The sequence below is a fragment of the Cherax quadricarinatus genome, chromosome 61, assembly GCF_038502225.1.
Source record: "Cherax quadricarinatus isolate ZL_2023a chromosome 61, ASM3850222v1, whole genome shotgun sequence".
Lineage (NCBI taxonomy): Eukaryota > Metazoa > Arthropoda > Malacostraca > Decapoda > Parastacidae > Cherax > Cherax quadricarinatus.
In genome coordinates this window covers 2,277,285-2,301,006 of record NC_091352.1, presented here as the reverse complement: position 1 = coordinate 2,301,006, position 23,722 = coordinate 2,277,285, and the positions used below count along the sequence as shown (strand labels likewise).

The following is a 23,722-nucleotide window of genomic DNA, read 5'->3' as shown; positions in this document are numbered from 1 at the left end:
TACCACATTGGCAGTAACAGTCTTGTAAGTAATTTCATTTTTGCCTTTAACTTACATCTTATTTTAAGCATGTAATCAGAGATGATGATACACACTTTAGAATTATTCAAGAAATTTTTCAAATGCTACTGATTTTATTTCTTAACACTTGCAAAGGAGAGTGAATTATGAAAAGAAGACCTTAAATGGTGACCCCTAGGAGAAAAGAAATTTCCAGGCAAGGCATAACATCAAGGTACGACAACCTGAAAATTAAAGCTGATACGTTTCTTATCAGGGTAACAAAAGTAATAAAGCTAAACATTCATTAACAGACGAGTTAAAACAGAGCACATACCTTAAGAAGTCCTGTAAGTGGAAATTTAGAAGTGTAACACTCTTTTCATCAAGCTGAGTATAAGCCAACATTTGTCCTAGTCGAACTGTATGGGAATATAAAATTTCATTGATTTAATAAACAAAAGCTTGTATCAAGAGAGGGTAGCCTTCAGATTTTCATAATCCTTTTAGTAACAAAATTGATTTAGCAAGAAAATGAAGGTATGCATCTATAGTTATAAATTCAGGACAAATTTAGAAGAACAGACATGTACAACTATTAAAAATGAGATGAAGAGGGAGGAATCTTGCAGATTCAAATTGTCATCATACTGATCAAGCATGTTACTTACTACACTACAGGTATTAATAAATCCTAAAAGCTCTTACATGGTTTAATGGACTGGCATTCTGTTGTCATAAATCACATTTTAGAAAAAAAAATAAAAGCAAAAACCATATGCCATATTATACTAAAACCACTTTATTTCCTATACGAGTGACATAAAACAAACTGCTTCTTACCGAACAATCTAATCAGATGGATGAAACCATAAATATCACTGGCTTGTTTGTTCTTATTTTGTTGCAAAACTTCTGCATACTGTGGTCTTTCAAATTTGTAAAGTAGCTGTGTGCCAAGCATCACGTTAAAATATTCCTTCAAACCAGCAACAACTTCTTGAACTGCACTCTCTCTGATGGAAAAAAAATAATTAGTTTTCATTCCTCTACACCTCTAGCCACCTCTTTATATAATATAATAGGTTGGTAGACAGCAACCACCCAGGGAGGTACTACCGTCCTGCCAAGTGAGTGTAAAACGAAAGCCTGTAATTGTTTTACATGATGGTACGATTGCTGGTGTCTTTTGTCTGTCTCATAAATATGCAAGATTACAGGTCTTGCTACTTCTACTTACACTTAGGTCACACTACACATACATGTATACGTTTATTTATACACACTCATCTGAGTTTTCTTTGATTTTATCTTAATAGTTCTTGGTCTTATTACTTTTCCTTTTATATCCATGGGGAAGTGGAATAAGAATCTTTCCTCCGTAAGCCATGCGTGTTGTAAAAGTCAACTAAAATGCCGGGAACAATGGGCTAGTAACCCCTTTTCCTGTAAAGATTACTAAAAAGAATAAGAAGAAGAAAATTGTCAAAGTGGGAAGTCTGAATGTGCGTGGATGTTGTGCAAATGATAAGAAAGAGATGATTGTGGATGTTATGAATGAGAAGAAGCTGGATGTCCTGGCTTTAAGTGAAACAAAGCTGAAGGGGGTGGGAGAGTTTCAATGGAGAGGAATAAATGGGATTAGGTCAGGGGTTTCAAATAGAGTTAGAGCTAAAGAGGGAGTAGCAATAATGTTGAAGGATAAGCTATGGCAGGAAAAGAGGGACTATAAATGTATTAATTCAAGGATTATGTGGAGTAAAACAAAGATTGGATGTGAAAAGTGGGTTATAATAAGCGTGTATGCACCTGGAGAAGAGAGAACTGTAGAGGAGAGAGAGAGATTTTGGGAAATGTTGAGTGAATGTGTGAGGAGTTTTGAATCAAGTGTGAGAGTAATGGTGGTTGGGGATTTCAATGCTAAAGTGGGTAAAAATGTTATGGAGGGAGTAGTAGGTAAATTTGGGGTGCCAGGGGTAAATGTAAATGGGGAGCCTTTAATTGAGCTATGTGTAGAAAGAGATTTGGTAATAAGTAATACATATTTTATGAAAAAGAGGATAAGTAAATATACAAGGTATGATGTAGCACATAATGAAAGTAGTTTATTAGATTATGTATTGGTGGATAAAAGGTTGATGGGTAGGCTCCAGGATGTACACGTTTATAGAGGAGCAACTGATATATCGGATCATTATTTAGTTGTAGCTACAGTTAGAGTAAGAGGTAGATGGGAAAAGAGGAAGGTGGCAACAACAAGTAAGAGGGAGGTGAAAGTGTATAAACTAAGGGAGGAGGAAGTTCGGGTGAGATATAAGCGACTATTGGCAGAAAGGTGGGCTAGTGCAAAGATGAGTAGTGGGGGGGTTGAAGAGGGTTGGAATAGTTTTAAAAATGCAGTAATAGAATGTGGGGCAGAAGTTTGTGGTTATAGGAGGGTGGAGGCAGGAGGAAAGAGGAGTGATTGGTGGAATGATGAAGTAAAGAGTGTGATAAAAGAGAAAAAGGTAGCTTATGAGAGGTTTTTACAAAGCAGAAGTGTTATAAGAAGAGCAGAGTATATGGAGAGTAAAAGAAAGGTGAAGAGAGTGGTGCGAGAGTGCAAAAGGAGAGCAGATGATAGTGTGGGAGAGGCACTGTCAAGAAATTTTAATGAAAATAAGAAAAAATTTTGGAGTGAGTTAAACAAGTTAAGAAAGCCTAGGGAAAGTATGAATTTGTCAGTTAAAAACACAGTAGGGGAGTTAGTAGATGGGGAGATGGAGGTATTAGGTAGATGGCGAGAATATTTTGAGGAACTTTTAAATGTTAAGGAAGAAAGAGAGGCGGTAATTTCATGCACTGGTCAGGGAGGTATACCATCTTTTAGGAGTGAAGAAGAGCAGAATGTAAGTGTGGGGGAGGTACGTGAGGCATTACATAGAATGAAAGGGGGTAAAGCAGCTGGAACTAATGGGATCATGACAGAAATGTTAAAAGCAGGGGGGAATATGTAGTGTTGGAGTGGTTGGTACTTTTGTTTAATAAATGTATGAAAGAGGGGAAGGTACCTAGGGATTGGCAGAGAGCATGTATAGTCCCTTTATATAAAGGGAAAGGGGACAAAACAGATTGTAAAAATTATAGAGGAATAAGTTTACTAAGTATATAAGGAAAAGTGCACGGTAGGGTTATAATTGAAAGAATTAGAGGCAAGACAGAATGTAGGGTTGCGGATGAGCAAGGAGGTTTCAGAGTGGGTAGGGGATGTGTAGATCAAGTGTTTACATTGAAGCATATATGTGAACAGTATTTAGATAAAGGTAGGGAAGTTTTTATTGCATTTATGGATTTAGAAAAGGCATATGATAAGAGTGGATAGAGGAGCAATGTGGCAGATGTTGCAAGTATATGGAATAGGTGGTAAGTTATTAAATGCTGTGAAGAGTTTTTATGAGGATAGTGAGGCTCAGGTTAGGGTGTGTAGAAGAGAGGGAGACTACTTCCCGGTAAAAGTAGGTCTTAGATAGGGATGTGTAATGTCGCCATGGTTGTTTAATATATTTATAGATGGGGTTGTAAAGGAAGTAAATGCTAGGGTGTTCGGGAGAGGGGTGGGATTAAATTTTGGGGAATCAAATTCAAAACAGGAATTGACACAGTTACTTTTTGCTGATGATACTGTGCTTATGGGAGATTCTAAAGAAAAATTGCCAAGGTTAGTGGATGAGTTAGGGAATGTGTGTAAAGGTAGAAAGTTGAAAGTGAACATAGAAAAGAGTAAGGTGATGAGGGTATCAAGTGATTTAGATAAAGAAAAATTGGATATCAAATTGGAGAGGAGGAGTATGGAAGAAGTGAATGTTTTCAGATACTTGGGAGTTGATGTGTCGGCGGATGGATTTATGAAGGATGAGGTTAATCATAGAATTGATGAGGGAAAAAAGGTGAGTGATGCGTTGAGGTATATGTGGAGTCCATAAACGTTATCTATGGAGGCAAAGAAGGGAATGTATGAAAGTATAGTAGTACCAACACTCTTATATGGGTGTGAAGCTTGGGTGGTAAATGCAGCAGCGAGGAGACGGTTGGAGGCAGTGGAGATGTCCTGTTTAAGGGCAATGTGTGGTGTAAATATTATGCAGAAAATTCGGAGTGTGGAAATTAGGAAAAGGTGTGGAGTTAATAAAAGTATTAGTCAGAGGGCAAGAGAGGGGTTGTTGAGGTGGTTTGGTCATTTAGAGAAAATGGATCAAAGTAGAATGACATGGAAAGCATAAAAAACTATAGGGGAAGGAAGGCGGGGTAGGGGTCGTCCTCGAAAGGGTTGGAGAGAGGGGGTAAAGGAGATTTTGTGGGCGAGGGGCTTGGACTTCCAGCAAGCGTGCGTGAGCATGTTAGATAGGAGTGAATGGAGACGAATGGTACTTGGGACCTGACGATCTGTTGGAGTGTGAGCAGGGTAATATTTAGTGAAGGGATTCAGGGAAACCGGTTATTTTCATATAGTCGGACTTGAGTCCTGGAAATGGGAAGTACAATGCCTGCACTGTTAACCCTTTGACTGTCGAAGGGCCAAATCCTGAAGTTGCTTCTGGTGTCGCAAAATTTTCGAAAAAAAAAAAAAATTATTTTTTCTTATGAAATGATAGAGAATCTTTTCCCGATTGTAAAGACACCAAAAAAACGAAATTTGATGGAAAACTGATGTAATTACGCTCTCGCGAAGTTAGCGACTTCGGCGATATTTAAAAATCGGCAATTTCGCCCACTTTGAGCCCTATTTTCGGCTAATTCCGTTATTCCAGTCAACCAAACTCATAACTATTTCTTCAGAACTCTATTTTTTCTATCGATTGAGTACAAGAAACTGCCCATTTACCGATTTCAACTACCCAATAACATGGTCAGAAATTTGCAATTTGGCCAATTTCACGAAAATTAAAAAATACGACAATTTCAAAATAAGGTCCAGAATGAACAATGCAGACATTCCTGGCTCTAAAATAACATTTTCTTTGTTCATCAGTCATGTCTCCAGGTCCCTGTGATATTACTCTTGCTTTTTATTTTGAAATTTTATTCAAACAAAAAATAGAAGATTTACTGTTATGCAGACTACTGCAATACTGTAATAATTGTAAAAATTACATCAACCCATTCATGACTGCGTATTAGAATGGCTATTTGGACATTTATTGGACAATGACATCATTTGTTTACTTTTGAACATCGGCAAAAATCAAACATTTCCTGTACTTTGTGCTCCATTTCCAGGTTCTTTTTATAGTAAAATTAATCAAAATCACCTCCATTTCTATAATATAGTTTCCATTCTATCAAATGAGACCAAGAAAACGAGAATACAACCACAAATACTATACGAAAATAGACCACAAAGTCGGCATTTTAATTAAAAAAAACGGTCGGAGTTTTTTTTTTCTCATTATGCACTGCGTGCTCCAGGATTTTTTTTATGTGGTGCACACTGACCACACAGACCCATTCTCTCACATGTGGGCCTACTAGCTTTCTCCTGCCTGATTTGAAGCCGCTAGAATTTATGAGTATATATACGTCAAACACGGTACCTCGCAAACGTATATATACGGCCGCGACAGTCAAAGGGTTAAAGGAGGGGTTTGGGATATTGGCAGTTTGGAGGGATATGTTGTGTATCTTTATACGTATATGCTTCTAAACTGTTGTATTCTGAGCACCTCTGCAAAAACAGTGATAATGTGCGAGTGTGGTGAAAGTGTTGAATGATGATGAAAGTATTTTCTTTTTGGGGATTTTCGTTCTTTTTTGGGTCACCCTGCCTCGGTGGGAGACGACCGACTTGTTGAAAAAAAAATAATAATAATAATAAAAATAAATGCTCAGTGCTGCACAGCATTCTTATACATGTACATACATACTTTCCTAAACTTACATATTAATCAATAAATCTTCCACAGCCACAGCCAGGCCATTATAACTTCAATTATAAAATTACACTATATATGTAAAGTATAGTATGCTATTTTCATTTATCATTTTTCCCATCAATAATTCATTTCATAATAAACTCAAGATAATAATTCAAGTCACCACAATTAAGTTTGCATAGTTGTCCATTTGCAAGGGGCTAGTAACCCCTTCTCCTGTATATATTACTAAATGTAAAAGGAGAAACTTACAGTTTTCCTTTTGGGCCACCCCGCCTCGGTGGGATACGGCCGGTGTATTGAAAGAAAAAAAAAGAGGTTGTCCATTTGTCTTTTGCTAGTTATTTTCCTTTAATGTTAGTAGCAAAAGACTACATAGAAAATAAAAAAAAAATAGTGGATAAAAACCACTTCACAAAAATGTAATGAAAGCCACAAATCCTTATTCTCTGGCATGAGCACAAGCTTCTCCCATTACATTAATGTAATTATTATTATTATTAAATGGCAAGCACTAAACCAATAAGGGTCATACAGCACATGGGAAATGAATGGTGATCAAACATGATTCAAGGAAGAGGAGGGTAACTTCCCTTCCTTGGATTAAGAGCCCCTCATCAGCACTGAGGCTCCTCCTTGAAGGTTTACACAAAAAACTCTCCTATTTTCTGCTTTGTATTACTGTATCTTATAAGCTAACTTCATCCTTTGTAAATGCAAGAGTTGAATAAAAAAATGAAACCACTTTAGCAAGTAACAACTTCAGTTACCAACCACAAAAAAAAAAAAATTATTATTTTTGCATCTTACTTGTTTGGGGTGCTATTTTTGTTATTTGTTTTAGCTCGAACGTAATCGGCAAGGATGGTGTTAACTGTTACTCGAGCTGGGATAACAGCAAGCTTGCGCTGACGGCTTATGAGATCCCAGTCGTCCACCAGTGCCGGTTTAAGTTCGTCTGGCAGTTTCACCCGTACCTCTACTGCTGTCATAAACTGCTCTTCCTAGTAAATCAAAATGACAGTAGTAATTAACCATGGTAGTAAAAGCCTGCATGTCTAAATACTGTAATATACTTCAATGCTCAATTCTAAGAGAAGTACAGTACTGTAATACAGTAATATCTCTTATAAATAAACTGCATCACTAAATGCTCTAACAGTGTCCCAATGTTACTTTTAAGCAGCATGTGTAAATTATAAAGTAAAAGTGGAACTCATACTTAACTGATATTAGTGAGAAAAGTTCAACAGAGAAGGAAACTTTTATACTCTCCTGGTCTGTGTGCCATAGTCTGTGTTTTGGGAAACAGATGAAGACCAATACTCTTTTATAAAATGTGAAGAATCAAACTAAACGTGACATTGTTTGAACCTCTTTCCTTTTCTCATTTAGTTGTATCAACTGACCTGGAAATATTTTATTAGGCAAAACCTCAAGGCATGTTGAAGGGGATTTTAAGTGACAACACAAATCATATACTGTCAAATTCCTAAATTTGCAGCCTTCCTAATTCTTATGTTTTGAATATCCAACAATTTTACTGAGGGGAGATCCTTTGAATGTTTCTGATTATTCACAGTGCCTATTTTTGGCAGCTTGGCATGCAGCTCCTAAATTGAAAGCCATGGGATATAGCTCAAAATGTGTTCAATGTTTTTCCTATGTCCAATTTTCTTTTCTATCTTATGATATTTCTTATGAATGCCAACATCACTGAGGCTAAATCAACATTTGAAGATATACAAAATGAGCCCAAATCTGAAACAAAATTAATTATACAGACAGAATTTAGTAGTACAGAAATAACCTGCGCATAAGAGAGAGAAGTTTACAATGGCATTTCAGTCCGACTTGGACCATTTACAAAGTGTGACTTTGTAAATGGCAAAAGTCGGACTCAAACATCATAAACTTCTCTCTCCTATGTGTGGGCTATTTGTGTATTGTTCCAGTCAGAGTATTGTGCCTTTCTTGTTCAGAATTTAGTAGTATTTATGGATTTTGAATCTGATAGGACCTCTAGGAACTTAAACCTCACAAATATAAGGGGCTCGGTTGTACTGTATACTGGCGTCAAATTGCACCTAAGACTGCACATTCCCTCTTATCTCTGTGAACATTTAAGCTTTATCTTAATTTTATTTAAGGTAAACAAGATGTTCTGATGCATCTGTATAAGAATTTCGGGTCCAATTCATTTCCTAATTTACTGTCTTGCTAAATTTCCAGCAAAATAAATGTAGAACAGATATGTATAACACAACCACAAGAAAGACTTACAGAGAATATTTATGATGAAAACAGGTTCAGAATTTGTATCATTTGTAAAGCAGAGAGATGTGTTTTTGGAAAAGGAATTGAAAAGTGTATACGTATTTAAAACGGAGGAAACCCCCATGGTAGGAAGGACAAATAAGAATTTGTTAGTAAAATTAAAGAGGTACATAAAGGTACTGTACTGTATAAGGACCTGAAGGCAGGGACTGAAGGAGCAACAATGGAAACCACCTGATCAGCCAACATCAGTAAGAATTCTGTAAGCTGCAAAATCAGAGAGGTCAAGAAAATTAATAAAATAATGAGCCAATGGATATCATGGTGATTTCATAAGGGACTTTAGATATAGAATACTGTACAGGCTTTCAACAGGGAATGGCTAAAAGGCCACCAGACAATTATTATTATTGACAGGGAGTATAATTCAGACTGGAAATAAAACCTGTAGATGCAGAAGAAAGTCCCCATAGTTTACGTTGGATAAGACCAAGGTAAAATGAAGACTGAGAAGAATTTACCTAAATAATTGCTCCCCAAGAAAAATAAGACAATGTTTGAATAAATTTAACCTTACAATAATATGTGAGGTTTCCACAAAAATCGACAACACTAGAGGAAGATGAGAAATTTGCCAGAATGTTAGGCTGTAATTGAATAAATATACAGGAATAGCATGGGGTGGCAGATGGTGGACACCATGTGCATACTACTAGAAAATGTTCTGCAGGAAAAGTACTGTATGGTCTAGAAAATTTGAACCCAGGTGATGAAGTAAAACCAAAATTAGTCAACAGCATGTTGTAATGAGGTGCCCACTAATGAATATACATACCAACATTGAATGATGTTATCTTTGATTTTAAATGAGGTAATCTAATAAGCCAGCGGAAGGCCTTTGTCAGATGACCAAAAAGCTCCAGTTAATGGATCATCATATGACTATGACCCATGTCAGGAAACAACTGCCCTGTTTCCTAACAAATCTACCAGATCTAACCAACTGACTGCTCCAATGCAAGCAATAGTGAAAGCATCAATATGGAGGAAAAATCAACTCCCACAAGTTAAAAGAGTAGCAAGTGTATATACTGCTATAAGAAAGGAAATGAGGTGTGCTGGGCCAAAGATTGGACCTGGAATAGGATATTATATTACCCGGTGGTGTCATAGGTTTTCTCTAATAAATGACTATCTGCAAAGACAAATGTGTGTGTGTCTGGATAGTTAACTACACTCAAATTCAGAAAAAACTTGGAACCTACATGATCATTGAATCAGCAGCAAATGATACATGGTTGCTGGTAATGGAGTGTGAAATATGAATTCACGTGCTTAAGGGGAAATTAAAAAATACAGCCTCTCCTCACTTAACGATGGAGTTCCATTTCCGAGACCACGTCATTAACCCTTTGAGGGTCGACAGGCCCTCTCCGAAACTCGTTCTCAGGGTCGGCCAAATTTAAAAAAAAAAAAAAATTATTTTTTCTTATGAAAAGATAGAGAATCTTTTCCCGATCATAAAGACACCAAAAGTTTGAAATTTGATAGAAAACTCACGGAATTATGCTCTCGCAAAGTTAGCGGTCTCGGCGATGTTTACGCATCGGCGATTTTGCCCACTTTGAGCCCCATTTTCGGCCAATTTCACTGTCCTAGTCGACAAAAAACATGAATATTTCGCTAGAACTCCATTTTTTCTATCGAATGGGTGCAAGAAACCACTCATTTATGAAATTCAACTATCCAGTACAGTGGTCAGAATTTAGCAATTTTGCCAATTTCACACAAATTTCAAAAGATGCCAATTTCCGAATAGGGTCCAGAATAAACAAGAAAGACATTCCTGGCACTAAAATGACATTTCCTCTAGTCATTATTCACGTCTCAAGGCCCCTCTTATATTCTTTTGCTTTCCACTTTGAATTTTTATTTTCACAAAAAATATAAGATTTACTGTTATGCAGACTACTGCATTAGTGTAAAAAATGGTATAAATATTATTGGTGCACTTGTGAAAGAATATTAGACTCACCAGTTGACGTGTATTGCACGCTTGGCACGATTTGTTTACTTTTGAAGTTTGGTAAAAATCGAACATTTCTGCTACTTTGAGCTCAATTTCAAGGCACCTTTCTTTGTAAAACCAGTCAAAATCATCTCTATTTCTGTAATATGTCTTCCATTCTATAAAATGAGACCAAGAAAACTAGAATACAACAATAAATACAATACGAAAATACACTGCAAAGTCGCTGATTTATTAAAAAAAAATGGTCAAAGTTTTTTTTTTCTCATTATGCACTGTGTGCTGCAGGATTTTTTTTAGACTGTGCACACTGACCACATAGACCCATTCTTTCATATGAAGGCCTACCAGCTTTCTCCCACTAGATTTGAGGCCGCTAGAATTTATGAGTACTAGTACGTCAAAAACCCCTACGCGTAAGACGTACTAGTACGACGAAAACCCTCAAAGGGTTAAACGAATTCGTTGCTAAGTGAGGAGCATACTATAATGGTAGTGAGTTTGTGTCAACCTTCTTTCATATTATTTTAATGTCACCTTTGTACCATTTATAACATTTCTGGTATATTTTTAAATGTTTATACAGTAGTGTACAGTGGTGACAGGCTCTCTGGTCAGAGAGCCTGTCATAAGTCCGAGGTGTCGGTAAACGAGTACGTTGCTAAGTGAGGAGAGGCTGTAGTGTGACAAACCATAAAATGAGTCAGCAGTGAAAATGGGGATTTCCAAGAGGGGCAGCCATGGTGAGGGCATCAGGGTGTTGAAGGCTAGAAATGCATTCTACGTTTTTATTAATGAATGGATCAATCAAAAGGTATACGACCCCAAGAAATCTTGACAGTTCTCATGGAAAGGCGACGGGCTTCTCTCCAAGCATGCTGTCCTCATTTTATTATAATACATTAATTTTTTTATTCATGGTTATTTTAGGTTACATAAACCTGAAAAAATGTATATTTACCACAAAAAAGTAAATTAGAATAATAGCTGACATATATGGCAACATGGTTGTTGCACAGTGTCTGGAAGCATTTAAATATGCACATGCATCACTTGTGTGGCATGAGAATGACTTGCTGTATCAGATGATCATGTGTGTGTGTCTTCTGTGTTATGGCAGGAGATTACACATTTCAGCAAAGATGCTGCCAGCAATCCTGTATGCACTGAGACAGAACTAAAAAAAAACTAAAAAGGCTAACTTCTTGGTAAAAGGTACTGAGCCATGAAAATGGCAGGGAGGTCTGCCATATTTACTGTCCCAAACAACAGTAATTATTACTGTATTCAATGACCTAGCAAAAGATAATCTCTGTTTGCTGAAGATGCAATACCTACAATGTTGTAGGCTAAGGACAATAGAATGTGAGAAATCAGACCTCTGGATTAGTTGTAACACTTTGGGAGTCTGAGGCTATAACAAATGAGGTAGACAAAGAAGCAATGAGGATGATAGCAGCAAGATAGGCACATAATTCACCTGTGGAAATACTGGCTGGCTTCTTTAAGCATCCCTGGATCATGCTATCTGAAAAAACAGCTGTATATCCTATTCCAGCAGAGAATTTGGAGTCATCAGTGTACACCAGTACTATGCGAGTGCAATTTAAAATGCTCCAACAGTACAGAGCATAACAAGAGACTTTGGGAATGGAAAAAAAGGGAACATACTTGGACCAGTGATGGACTCCAATGTGGAGAGAAATAAAAATTAATAGGGTAAACAAAGTGGAAATATAAACACATATGCAGTATAATGTGATCCTTTATTGACAATGGCTTTTTCAAGTCACACACAGATCTAGATCTGTGTGTGACTTGAAAAAGCCCACTGTGTGGGTGAAACGTTGTCAATAAAGGATCACATTATACTGCATATATGTTCATATTTCCACTGTGTCGGTATTTGATACCATTTATTTCCAGGGTAAACAAAAACAAAAAGAAGTAAGCTAAGGGATGGAAGAAGAATCTGAAAGTAGAGATTAAGGGGCTATAATGAAGGACGATGACTGAAGATGTTAGCCTAATACTAGTGATAATTCTATAGGTCCTAAGATCATGAAGACCATGGACAGGAATATAATAAGAGAAAGTGACTCAGCAATTTCACAATGACGGAATGTCAGACTCTGCATATAAACTTCTTGACTGGGGACTGCATTTTTAAATGCAGTTTTCATGATGCATAAGTTTAAATCTAGGAAGATTAGCTGTTGAGTTTAGGTAAAAACTGGTCCAAATGAGGATAATGAACAATTCCTTTATTGCCCTCCTCTGTAAAAATGTGACAAAACTAAATGAATTCTGCCTGCTATGACACATTACTTTCACTGCTGTGTGTGATTTTTATTACCTTTGGCAAAGAGACCAAGGAGTTAAACATATTAGGAAGCCCGAATAGGGAAACCATACAGGGTGTGTAATGAAGGTTATTGAGTTCATTATGGATGTAGAGAACTAAAAGACACTTGAAGTGGTCCAGCTGAAAACACAATCAACTGCACATTAATAACAAAGCGGTCACCAGATGAATGTCTGTCCCATCAAAACAATGAAGAAAGTATCCATTTAAAGTGAAGACCAGATTTCTAAAGTAAGACTAAGGCAGCACTATCAATGGGTAGTTGAAACAAAGTTATACTACATACTCACCCTCATGGAATGCCTTCAGTTTGAGTGACAAAAATGTCTTTTAACCATAAAGGCCTTGAGAAACTGATAGTAGGCCCATAGCTTAAAAGAAAGAGCTTGGGATAAGATATGATACTGCCAAGAGTTGGCATGATTTTTCTAGGTAAAAAAAAAGCAGCCACAATATACTGGTGTCAAAGGCAGCCCAAACGCACACGGAGCATCAAGATGAAGTGAAGAATCGGTGGTGGAATGGCCCCTTCTTTATTTAAACTGATAGGGGGAGGAGAGGAGGGGGTGGGTAATAGAGAGCTCCGAGTTTCCATGTGCCACATTAACCTTCCATTAATTATATGCTCTAGTAATTTGCAAATAAAGCTAGTAAGAATTATCTGGCAGTAATGGATAGGAGTCACACCTTGATGCATCCAATTTTTAAAAAGGAAGGACAACAGCAGATTATCATCGCAGGGCAACACTTCTGCAGACCAGACAATTGAAAAAGGATAACAAGAAATCAAGTGTTGAAGAGTGTGAGTGCCCTCAAAGGAATCATGAATATAATCAGGCCCAGCTACCATAGCTTAAAACCTTGTCAATGCTGATGTTAAATTCTAGAAGCATAAATGGGACACTGCAAGGTTCATTTATATGAGAGGTAAGATCTAATGAAGTAGATGCTAGGAGGGGTCATGAGGGTGAGTAAAAGGAGTGGAGGTGTAAAGGACTGAATATCCAGCAAGCATAGAGGAGTGTTAGTTTAGACAAGTGATTATTAGAATCTGATGTGCTGCTGAAATGTAATTTCTATGAAGGGACTCAGGGATGTTGGCAAACCTGAAGTACAATGTCTGCACCTTGAAAATGGAGTGTGTATATTTCTGTTGTGTCAGCATTGGACCCTTCTGGAAAGGCAGCTAGAGTAAGATGATGGATGACTATTATTTGGGTAGACCTACCTTGGTTGAAAGTGGCTCATAAATTCAAACAAAAAAAAAAAAGCACAGTACAGTAATAATAATAATTGCAACAATGATTCTTCCTTGATAATTCTTAAGTGACCTTGCTTAAACATGACCTAACATACGTATCTAACAAGAATAACTACAAAATGACCGAGCATATGTAGCTTAACTGTAAGACACATGAATCTCGGTCATTTGTAAACACCATTCAACTTTTAAATTTATCACACATTAAAATATTTATTTTTTAAATTTATATGTAAAACCTTGTTCCTTATTCTATAAAATCAACCCTGCATTAGTTCTAATTTTAATACTGATCTTATTCTCAAATTACTTGTAAAATATTATAATTAATATGCAACACACTTACGTTATTTTGGGAATTTTACACTAAATTCTAACAATATGTCAGCTATATTTGTTATTGTCATAACTGATATTTCCTACATTTTTAAAGATACTCTTTATGTAACCTAACAGATAAAAAGTAGCAGTTATTTAAGACATTTCAGTCCTACCTTCAATCTGCCAGAAATGCTGAACATAATTATGGGTTTTTCTGAATATGTATCCAAATAGAAAATACCAATACAAATATACCTACAGAAAATAGTTATTAATGTATTTCAGTAATGAGTTGAAAAGCCTTCAGTGCAAGATCGGCAATTCTTCTGTGCCAGTCTGGTGGTAGTAACTCGAGAAGATGCTAAGCACGAACACATTTTTCAATCTTAATGTTATCTAGAGGCATGCAAAAATAACACCAACTAAAAAGTCAGTCAGTCTAACAGAAACCAAGACTTGGAGCGTTCCTTCACACATATTACTGGTAATTAATAAATTATTACCCTCATTCACTAGCCATTAATATAACTCAATTGCCTAATCAAATGTATGGAAAACTTTACATCCTAATTAAAAACATATTCTTAGTTTTGAGTTACTGTAAAGTGAAAATTGTAAGCCATAACAGCATGCAGTACATTTGTGCCTTTTTCAAAGCATGTGAAACCACAAAGTACAGTATTAAGCACATGCTCGACTTACTGATAGAGAAAATTATATTACATAATCAAGCACATACTTTGCCAACTAATGCAACATATTATACCATCATACATATGACCTTTCCCGTAGCACATTATAGTACAGTAGACCCCCGCTTAACGATCACCTCCAAATGCGACCAATTATGTAAGTGTATTTATGTAAGTGCGTTTGTACGTGTATGTTTGGGGGTCTGAAATGGACTAATCTACTTCACAATATTCCTTATGGGAAAAAATTCGGTCAGTACTGGCACCTGAACATACTACTGGAATGAAAAAAGTTCGTTAACCGGGGGTCCACTGTATTATATTTATGGAAAGTGCTAAACTTTTAGGGGTTACACAATGCCTGTGGAGTAGGGAGTATGGTAATCAGATTTGTTCCAAATAAAGGAAAGGATAGCTCCAACTCCATGTATCAAGAGCCATTCATCAGCATTAAGTCCCCTTCGAGGGAGAAAATTACAGTAGAATACACCTAACTTGTTGCACTAGTGGAAAGGGTAACAGTACTATCAAGCACATGCCCCTCCTACTAGAAGAGAAAATTACATAGTACTATCATGCATATAAACCTCCTACTAGAAGAGAAAATTACAAGAAGAGAAAATTACACAGTACTATCATGCACATGGCCCTCCTACTAGTGCAGAAAGCTGGCTGTCATATCCAACCAGTAGAGTTACTACTGAACTCTACCAGGGACTCAGTACTAAATTAATCTTCTTCCTTCTTTATTACAAAATAATAAAAGATTAATTAAATCAGAGAAACAGTGACATCTGCAAGACAACACTGTACACTGTCAACTTCATCATCATAGTACTAATCAAACAGTTGCTGAAACAAAGCCATGTCAAGATAAAAGTCAGAGAAGAATGGAAGGGTGGATTTCCATATGGAGTAACTGCTTATTATAACTGCCTCTTAATGTTTAAAACATTAAGGAACATACTGTCAGGTACTGCTGCCTAGATATCTGTCAACTAAATATTGATTTTAAGTACAAATATTACAATTAATATATTACTCAAACATCATAAAAGACACATATGGTATTGTACTCCATCATAAAGAAGTTTACAATGTTACTTTAGAGGTCAATAATGACATTTGTTTTTGTTTGTTGTACACAATGCTCATAAATAACATTAACACTTACAATAGGATGACAAATGACCAACCTGAAGAAAGCCACCGTCATATCACGACACTCAAAGAAAGAAAGAGGATGCACGAGCAATGGTTTTACAAGGGCGGACAGAGTCGAACAAGGTCAACTGAAGTGGTGTGGATGAAGCCTACTCCAAGTCGCTGTCTCCAAGGCCTCAAAGGGAAAATTCTAAGGTGCATTAGACTAAAAAGCTCATTACTAATTCAGCGTTCAGATATCAATTATGAACATTAGTCTTACATACTGTACTTTGTTAAGTGATGCCTTGACAAGCTCTCCGCAAGTGTAAAATTTCTGAATTTCATGAATATATTTAAACATCTAAAATAAAAGCTGAATATAAGACAACAAAATCAATAAAAGGCTGTCAATCAAAAAATTCAAGATACTTGCGTCATCTACAGTCCGTGATACCACATTCTCTGGGCCTTGTGCTGATCCATTCTGCCAATGATTGAAATAAAACAACTCAAATTGTAGTCTTCTGTCAATGATTTTTATATTCTAGCCATTTTTTGGCAAGTACTAGTTCATAAGAACATGTCCTTAAAATATTTATTCTTTCTCCAAACAGCCTTTAATGTTGATTTTTAGTTTCTCAAATTCTCTCTCTTTCTCTCTCTTGTAATTTATCCAATTACAGGTAATTTTACTAAACATACTAATACAAAAATACCATACCATTAACCTTTCATGGTTCTATAAGAATGTTTACAAGAGATATTACTGTTGTAAATTCTATTAATTGTATTTAGATTTAAATCCTGACCAAGTCAAACTTTTGCCATTATTAATATCAATGCACTGAATATCTAGTCTTGTCTTGGACACTATTGCATCCTGTATAACATAAGATACTGTAATAAGCAAAAGCAACTGCCAAAACAAGTATCATGATGAACTTGTTACAGACAGGTTAAACCCCAAAGTTTAAGGTCAGCAAGATGTTCATCACTGTACTGAAGGAAGAATTAACTAATGTTGCACACTGAATTAAATCAAGGTTAATCCACCTCAGTTGAGAGAATACTTATCAAAAAGTGTGTTTTTTTCTTTTTATACATCAGGGAGAAGCTCTAAACCAGAAGAAGGTTGTGTAGTGCCTGGGGAATGGGAGGCAACCAGGTTCAATCCACAGAAAGGGAGGATAAATCCAGTTCCTTTGGTCATAAACCCCTCACTGGTAAATTACCTACTTTGGGGATCAGAGGTTGCTGACAAGTGATGAGAGTTCTCAGCTACCAAATTATATCTTTTATTTGAATAATAAGCAATCCACCTGAAGGCAACAACATAAACAGTTTAAGCATCATAATAAAGTTTCAGCTGTTCTTTATTATTTATCATGATAATTTGTACTAATATCTCTTGATAAAAGCAATATTTTGCAGTCTTTTTGTTATTACTTCATAACTGTAAACACTGTGAAGCTTCACCAGAATCACCTGTAATGTCATTCTCTTGGAGACAAGAGAACTTTTCTCTCTTGGAGACAAGAGAACTTTTCTCTCTTGGAGACAAGAGAACTTTTCTCTCTTGGAGACAAGAGAACTTTTCTCTCTTGGAGACAAGAGAACTTTTCTCTCTTGGAGACAAGAGAACTTTTCTCTCTTGGAGACAAGAGAACTTTTCTCTCTTGGAGACAAGAGAACTTTTCTCTCTTGGAGACAAGAGAACTTTTCTCTCTTTTTTTTTTTTTTTTTTTTTTTTTTTTTTTTTTTTTCAATACACAATTTTAACAGTGATCTTGATAGCCAAATATAAGACATCAGTTTGATTGGTCAGCTATAATTCCCTCAGAATGACTAGGCATCCCAATTTTTTGCATTTCAATTATTTTAAACAAATACATTTTTCACACTTACTGATTCAAGATACGGTATGTCTAACTTGACTAGCTGATTGGAGCACCAAAATATTAACTTAAGGACTAAACAAATTTGAGTGGTTTAAAAGTAAAAAAAAAAAAGCAGAATGACAAGGCACCAACTTTTACCTGTGATGGTGAACAACTCTCACCTTTGTAAGGTTACAATATAAACTTAAGTGCACATAATCAGTTACAGATGCCAATTTAAAAATGACAGTGAAAAAATTTATTCATATTGTCATTTTGTCTCAAAGCACATCTGTCATTAGTAGGGCTTCTAAGAGCATTAGACTTCATGTCTGTTAAGCTCTAAGTGGAATTCAGTCAAGTGTTCTTGTGAAATAATGAATTTTATGACTAAACTAAAAAGGTGCAACATCTCTGTTCTCTGCTATATGGACACTTTCTTCTCTACATGTAAGTGGTGTACATGAGCAAAAATTAATAATACCGAATTCAAGGATTTTTTACATCATTCTTGGTTTGGCAGCCTGTAGGAATGTACACTTACCTCAACCATAATTATAATTCCATAGTCTACAATTCTTCACTGATTCTTGTTACAACGGCTTAATGATGCCAAAGTATTTTAATTGGCCCATTTCACTACGAATCCCTATTACAAACATTAGTACATTCTCTCTAACCTCCAACAGAAATATATGTCTAACCTATTTTTATGTTACCCAAGTAATAGCTTTTATATCCTTTTACTCACGTGCGAGTTAATTGTTCTAACATACTGTATTACTACTACTACAACTTATGTCACTACTACTACTACCACCACTAGTATTGCACCTCACTCTGAGCCTATATATACCCTCTGTGTCCATGTACTGTTTGTAACGGCTTGACAAAGCTCCTGGAGAGCAAAACGTTGCCACAATAAAAATGTCACGTTAGTTGCACTTGTGTCCTTTTACTTTACCTAAATATAAAGAGAAATAATTAGTTTAACTTTTAAATTTGATCTGGAAGAGTGCTACTGAAATAAACTATACCTGAATAATGAAATTCAGAAACTCTCAACAACTGCAGAGACTACCTCTTTGCATTCTACTACTATAAAAATAATTTCAGTTCATTATGATATACAGTAGCTTCTCAACAGCACCCATATGCTGAGAGTTCAGGATCAAACCCCGTCATGGGTGAAACATTAAGCATGTTTCATTACACTTGCTAACCCTGGGTCAACAGTGTTACTTGTATAGTACACTTGTATAGACAGATCATTCCAGCTACTCTATAGATATGATGCCTTGTTAGCTGTGACGTAACGAGACCCACACACGTGAGCCATAGGCTAGAAGCCCCACTCTCAGTTTCCTGCTAGGCATAGCAGACTGAACAGGAAGGCCAGGCTCCTCTCTCAAGACTATATAATATATGCCTCCAAGACATCCATCAGTGTTTATTTTTCTCCAATATATCCTCAATGAACCCCCATGACGCCTGTTCACTGAGCAGTAAGTAGGTACCCGAGTGTTTACTGACTCTTGTGGGTTGTATCTGGGGGCAAAAAACTAACCCAAGTTTCCTAAAATGCAGAGCATAACCAGGGGCTTTCTATCTTGTATACAGTTAGGACTGTATTAGTTGTATCATGTACTTGTAGAACTAAAGAACATTTGTTGCTCTATATCACTATGCCTCTTCCTAAGTGGTTGCAAATTACATTTGCATCTGAAAAGTTTGTCACATTTGAGCCATAGACTCCAATGTGACAAATGCTTATAATACACATCTGTTTCATCTCGGCCCTTACAATTTCTAAAATTATACTACCTCTTGCTCTATTATTTCCAGCCCTGCCCCCTCTCATTATATATATGTACCAGTTCCCTTCCCTTTGCACTCCTTTGGGACTAGTTAATGGTCCAAGTCGGACCAAAACACATCATAAGTCTCATTTCCCTATGTGTGGGTTATCTGTGAATTATCCCGGTCATGGTGCTGTGCCTTTTTATTCATTATGAATGGAATAAAAATCACTTGCATAATTTTGAAGATTATATACATCAACCCCTAAGTTATACCACTCCCTAGGATGCTGCCCATAAGTTTAATAATTTTTCAGTCACTCTACTGCTAGGTTAACCCTTTGACTGTCGAAGGGCCAAATCCTGAAGTTGCTTCTGGTGTCGCAAAATATTCGAAAAAAAAAAAAATTATTTTTTCTTATGAAATGATAGAGAATCTTTTCCCGATTGTAAAGACACCAAAAAAACGAAATTTGATGGAAAACTGACGGAATTACGCTCTCGCGAAGTTAGCGACTTCGGCGATATTTAAAAATCGGCAATTTCGCCCACTTTGAGCCCTATTTTCGGCTAATTCCGTTATTCCAGTCAACCAAACTCATAACTATTTCTTCAGAACTCTATTTTTTCTATCGATTGAGTACAAGAAACTGCCCATTTACCAATTTCAACTACCCAATAACATGGTCAGAAATTTGCAATTTGGCCAATTTCACGAAAATTAAAAAATATGACAATTTCAAAATAAGGTCCAGAATAAACAATGCAGACATTCCTGGCTCTAAAATAACATTTTCTTTGTTCATCAGTCATGTCTCCAGGTCCCTGTGATATTACTCTTGCTTTTTATTTTGAAATTTTATTCAAACAAAAAATAGAAGATTTACTGTTATGCAGACTACTGCAATACTGTAATAATTGTAAAAATTACATCAACCCGTTCATGACTGCGTATTAGAATGGCTATTTGGACATTTATTGGACAATGACATCATTTGTTCACTTTTGAACATCGGCAAAAATCAAACATTTCCTGTACTTTGTGCTCCATTTCCAGGTTCTTTTTATAGTAAAATTAATCAAAATCACCTCCATTTCTATAATATAGTTTCCATTCTATCAAATGAGACCAAGAAAACGAGAATACAACCACAAATACTATACGAAAATAGACCACAAAGTCGGCATTTTAATTAAAAAAAACGGTCGGAGTTTTTTTTTTCTCATTATGCACTGTGTGCTCCAGGATTTTTTTTATGTGGTGCACACTGACCACACAGACCCATTCTCTCACATGTGGGCCTACTAGCTTTCTCCTGCCTGATTTGAAGCCGCTAGAATTTATGAGTATATATACGTCAAACACGGTACCTTGCAAACGTATATATACGGCCGCGACAGTCAAAGGGTTAAGAGGCGAATAATTAAACCCAGATCACTTGCCTGTGAAACAATAGTGCCACCACTGAGTATCTGCATGTGTACCGTACAGCATTTCTGTGAACTGGTTATGATGAAATCACTCTAGGAATCACAACTCCTTAAAACATTACATTTTAACCTCTCTACCAGTTTTTGCTCAGATTCCTACTCTCTTTGCTGGATCCCTTGGCTGGAACAACGATTCTCATACAAAGAAGCAATTCAGATAAGTACCCCTTCCCCACTGACCAGTACAATCAAGCTTGACTAGTTCTAGCAGGAGTGTGCACATGTTAGGTTAAAGCAGTTACTGAGAAAGGTGACATACACTGAAGCTCTTAAACTGACCATGTAGTCAAGGCAGCTTGTGATGCACGTCTTCTATACTCATGAAGTGGTAGAAAATGACAGTGAGACGGACAATTCCAGGAGCCAGAGTATGTTTGTTCACATGGAGAAATAAGCTATGTTCAGTGTTATGTTCCTCACAAATAACTGCTTCTCCCTCTTACATATGTCTACTCATTAATGAGTAGTAGATCACTTACTGTTAGCATTAGTAATACCAGAGAGCCTGATATTTTCCCACAAACTACTGGCTCTTTCAATAATAACACTAAGCTGCATAGCCAAACTACCTGTTAATAACTGTCGAAGTTCAGTTTAAGAAATTACATGTGCAGTCAACGCACTTACAGGTCAGCCATCACTAATCCGGCAATCAGTTATCCGGCACTAATTTCGGCTAGCATAATTTCAAATTTCATCATATACTGACTCAGAAATTGTGCAGATAGTTGTAAATCCACAGCAGCAAGCCAGTGGAGGAGAAACCAGTGATGAAAATGAGGAAGATGTAGCAGTCTCTCTACTGATAGATTAATTAAGTGTATCCTAATCTAACCACTCTTTAATCTGGCAAACTCACTAATCTGGCACACTACAGGTCTCAATGATGCCAGATTAGTGATGGCTGACCTGTTCTATGTGTAGACACTGTACTGTACATATTTTTAATCCAAGGGCTGCTCTACAGTTCAATTACACTATAGTTCAATATTTGCAAGGTAAATTTCCTCCATGAAAATTAAGATTATATAAATAGGAGCCTTAAGAAAAAGAGAAATATGCCAGGATGCCTTCTAATTGGCAATGTAAACATACCTTCTCTCACTGCATAACTGTTAAATGCAAAAATCTTTACAAATTTGGAAATAATTCACAATTAAAGTGCATCTAAAAGTATTAAGATTCAAGTGTTTTATTCTGTGTATGATAAAGGAATGGACACGTTCAGTTGTACCCATTCATTGATATTCACAATGGTTCAGTTAATGCACCAGCAGTTTTCATTTAACACTAGTGATATCTCTGCCTTCATGATAGCAATGCGAACGCCCTTGAATAATTACAGTACTTCAAAATTATACTGAGTTGTACCAACCCTCAGGCTAGCATGAGATAGATTTCCCCTTGGTGGCACTGCAACACCTCAATTCTTCAGTTATCTTACAGAAATGCTATATAAAACAAACTTTTCACTTCAAATATTTGGAGTGAAGGTTTCCAAGACAGAAATGTGTCCGCAATAAAAATATTCAAAGTATTTGTTCCGTATTGTCATCCACAACGTGTTGGTATCATATACCAAGTGTTCATCAATGAGTTTTTTACTTAAGCATTTTGTCTGGTCTCTATCTACGTCATTAAGTGGGGTCAACTGTATATGAATGAGGAAATTTAAAAAAAATGTACACAACATGTTAGGCCAAAACTGGAACACACAGGGGTAATGCGGTGTCCATAACTCAATAAAACATGGATAAAATAGAAAATATTCAGAAACACGATACAGAAGGACTCTTAAGGGCAAAAAATTTAAGTAACAAAGAAAGACTTAAAACACTACACCATAAACGACTGAATCGACTAATACAATAAGTGATGCAATAACCATACACAAGATCACAAAAGTATGTATATGAGAAAGCAGATATGCACAACTTATTTGCACCATTAATAGGGAGAAGAACCATGTAACTCCAAATCCATTGTTGTAATACTAAACTGACTCCTCAGGTGTTCATTAATGTAGAAGCAATTAAAATTCACTCCATGCTTATCGAGCAAGAGGAAAACTGACATGGATTGGTGTATTGGTGTAGTTTTTTGCCACTTGCTAGGTGATCTGATCAACACTGTGATGCTCTATGGCAATGACCCAGCATGGCTCCCTTTACCAGGGGCAGTGCAGATTTCATACAACTTGAGTTAAATAAATATAATACAGCATTTAAATAAATTTTTAATTGTACAGTGAAATGATTTCTGAGAACCATAACTTTATACTGTACTTGTTAAGACTGCTGTTAATAAGCCAGACACCCGGATAAAAAATGCAAAACAAGCATAAAACCCAGATAATGGCAAGCTTACAGGTGCAGTGAGTCCTGGACTCTCTTGTGCTTCAATGAAGTGCATAAATATACAACTGAGAAGGTAGAATTACTAAATAATTTATGCAGAGGAAAAAGTAGAGTATTTCATAGAGCATGCTAGAGTACAATACAGTACAGTATTGCAAATACAGCTGTGCATGATTTGAAGGTACAAAGAAAAAATCT

The 23,722-nt window shown here is 36.3% G+C and overlaps 1 protein-coding gene across 1 annotated transcript in view; it reads right to left on the bottom strand.

Annotated features, from left to right (window-relative positions):
* The window catches only part of MRG15 (MORF-related gene 15), a 66,527-nt gene that overhangs the window by 6,044 nt on the left and 36,761 nt on the right, over positions 1–23,722 (bottom strand). Inside the window, exons 6-8 of the mRNA XM_053792138.2 lie at positions 6,720–6,913; positions 844–1,016; positions 338–422 (exon numbers count right to left, since the gene is read on the bottom strand). Coding sequence (XP_053648113.2) covers positions 338–422; positions 844–1,016; positions 6,720–6,913 — 452 coding nt within the window. The remainder of the gene's footprint in view (positions 1–337; positions 423–843; positions 1,017–6,719; positions 6,914–23,722) is intronic.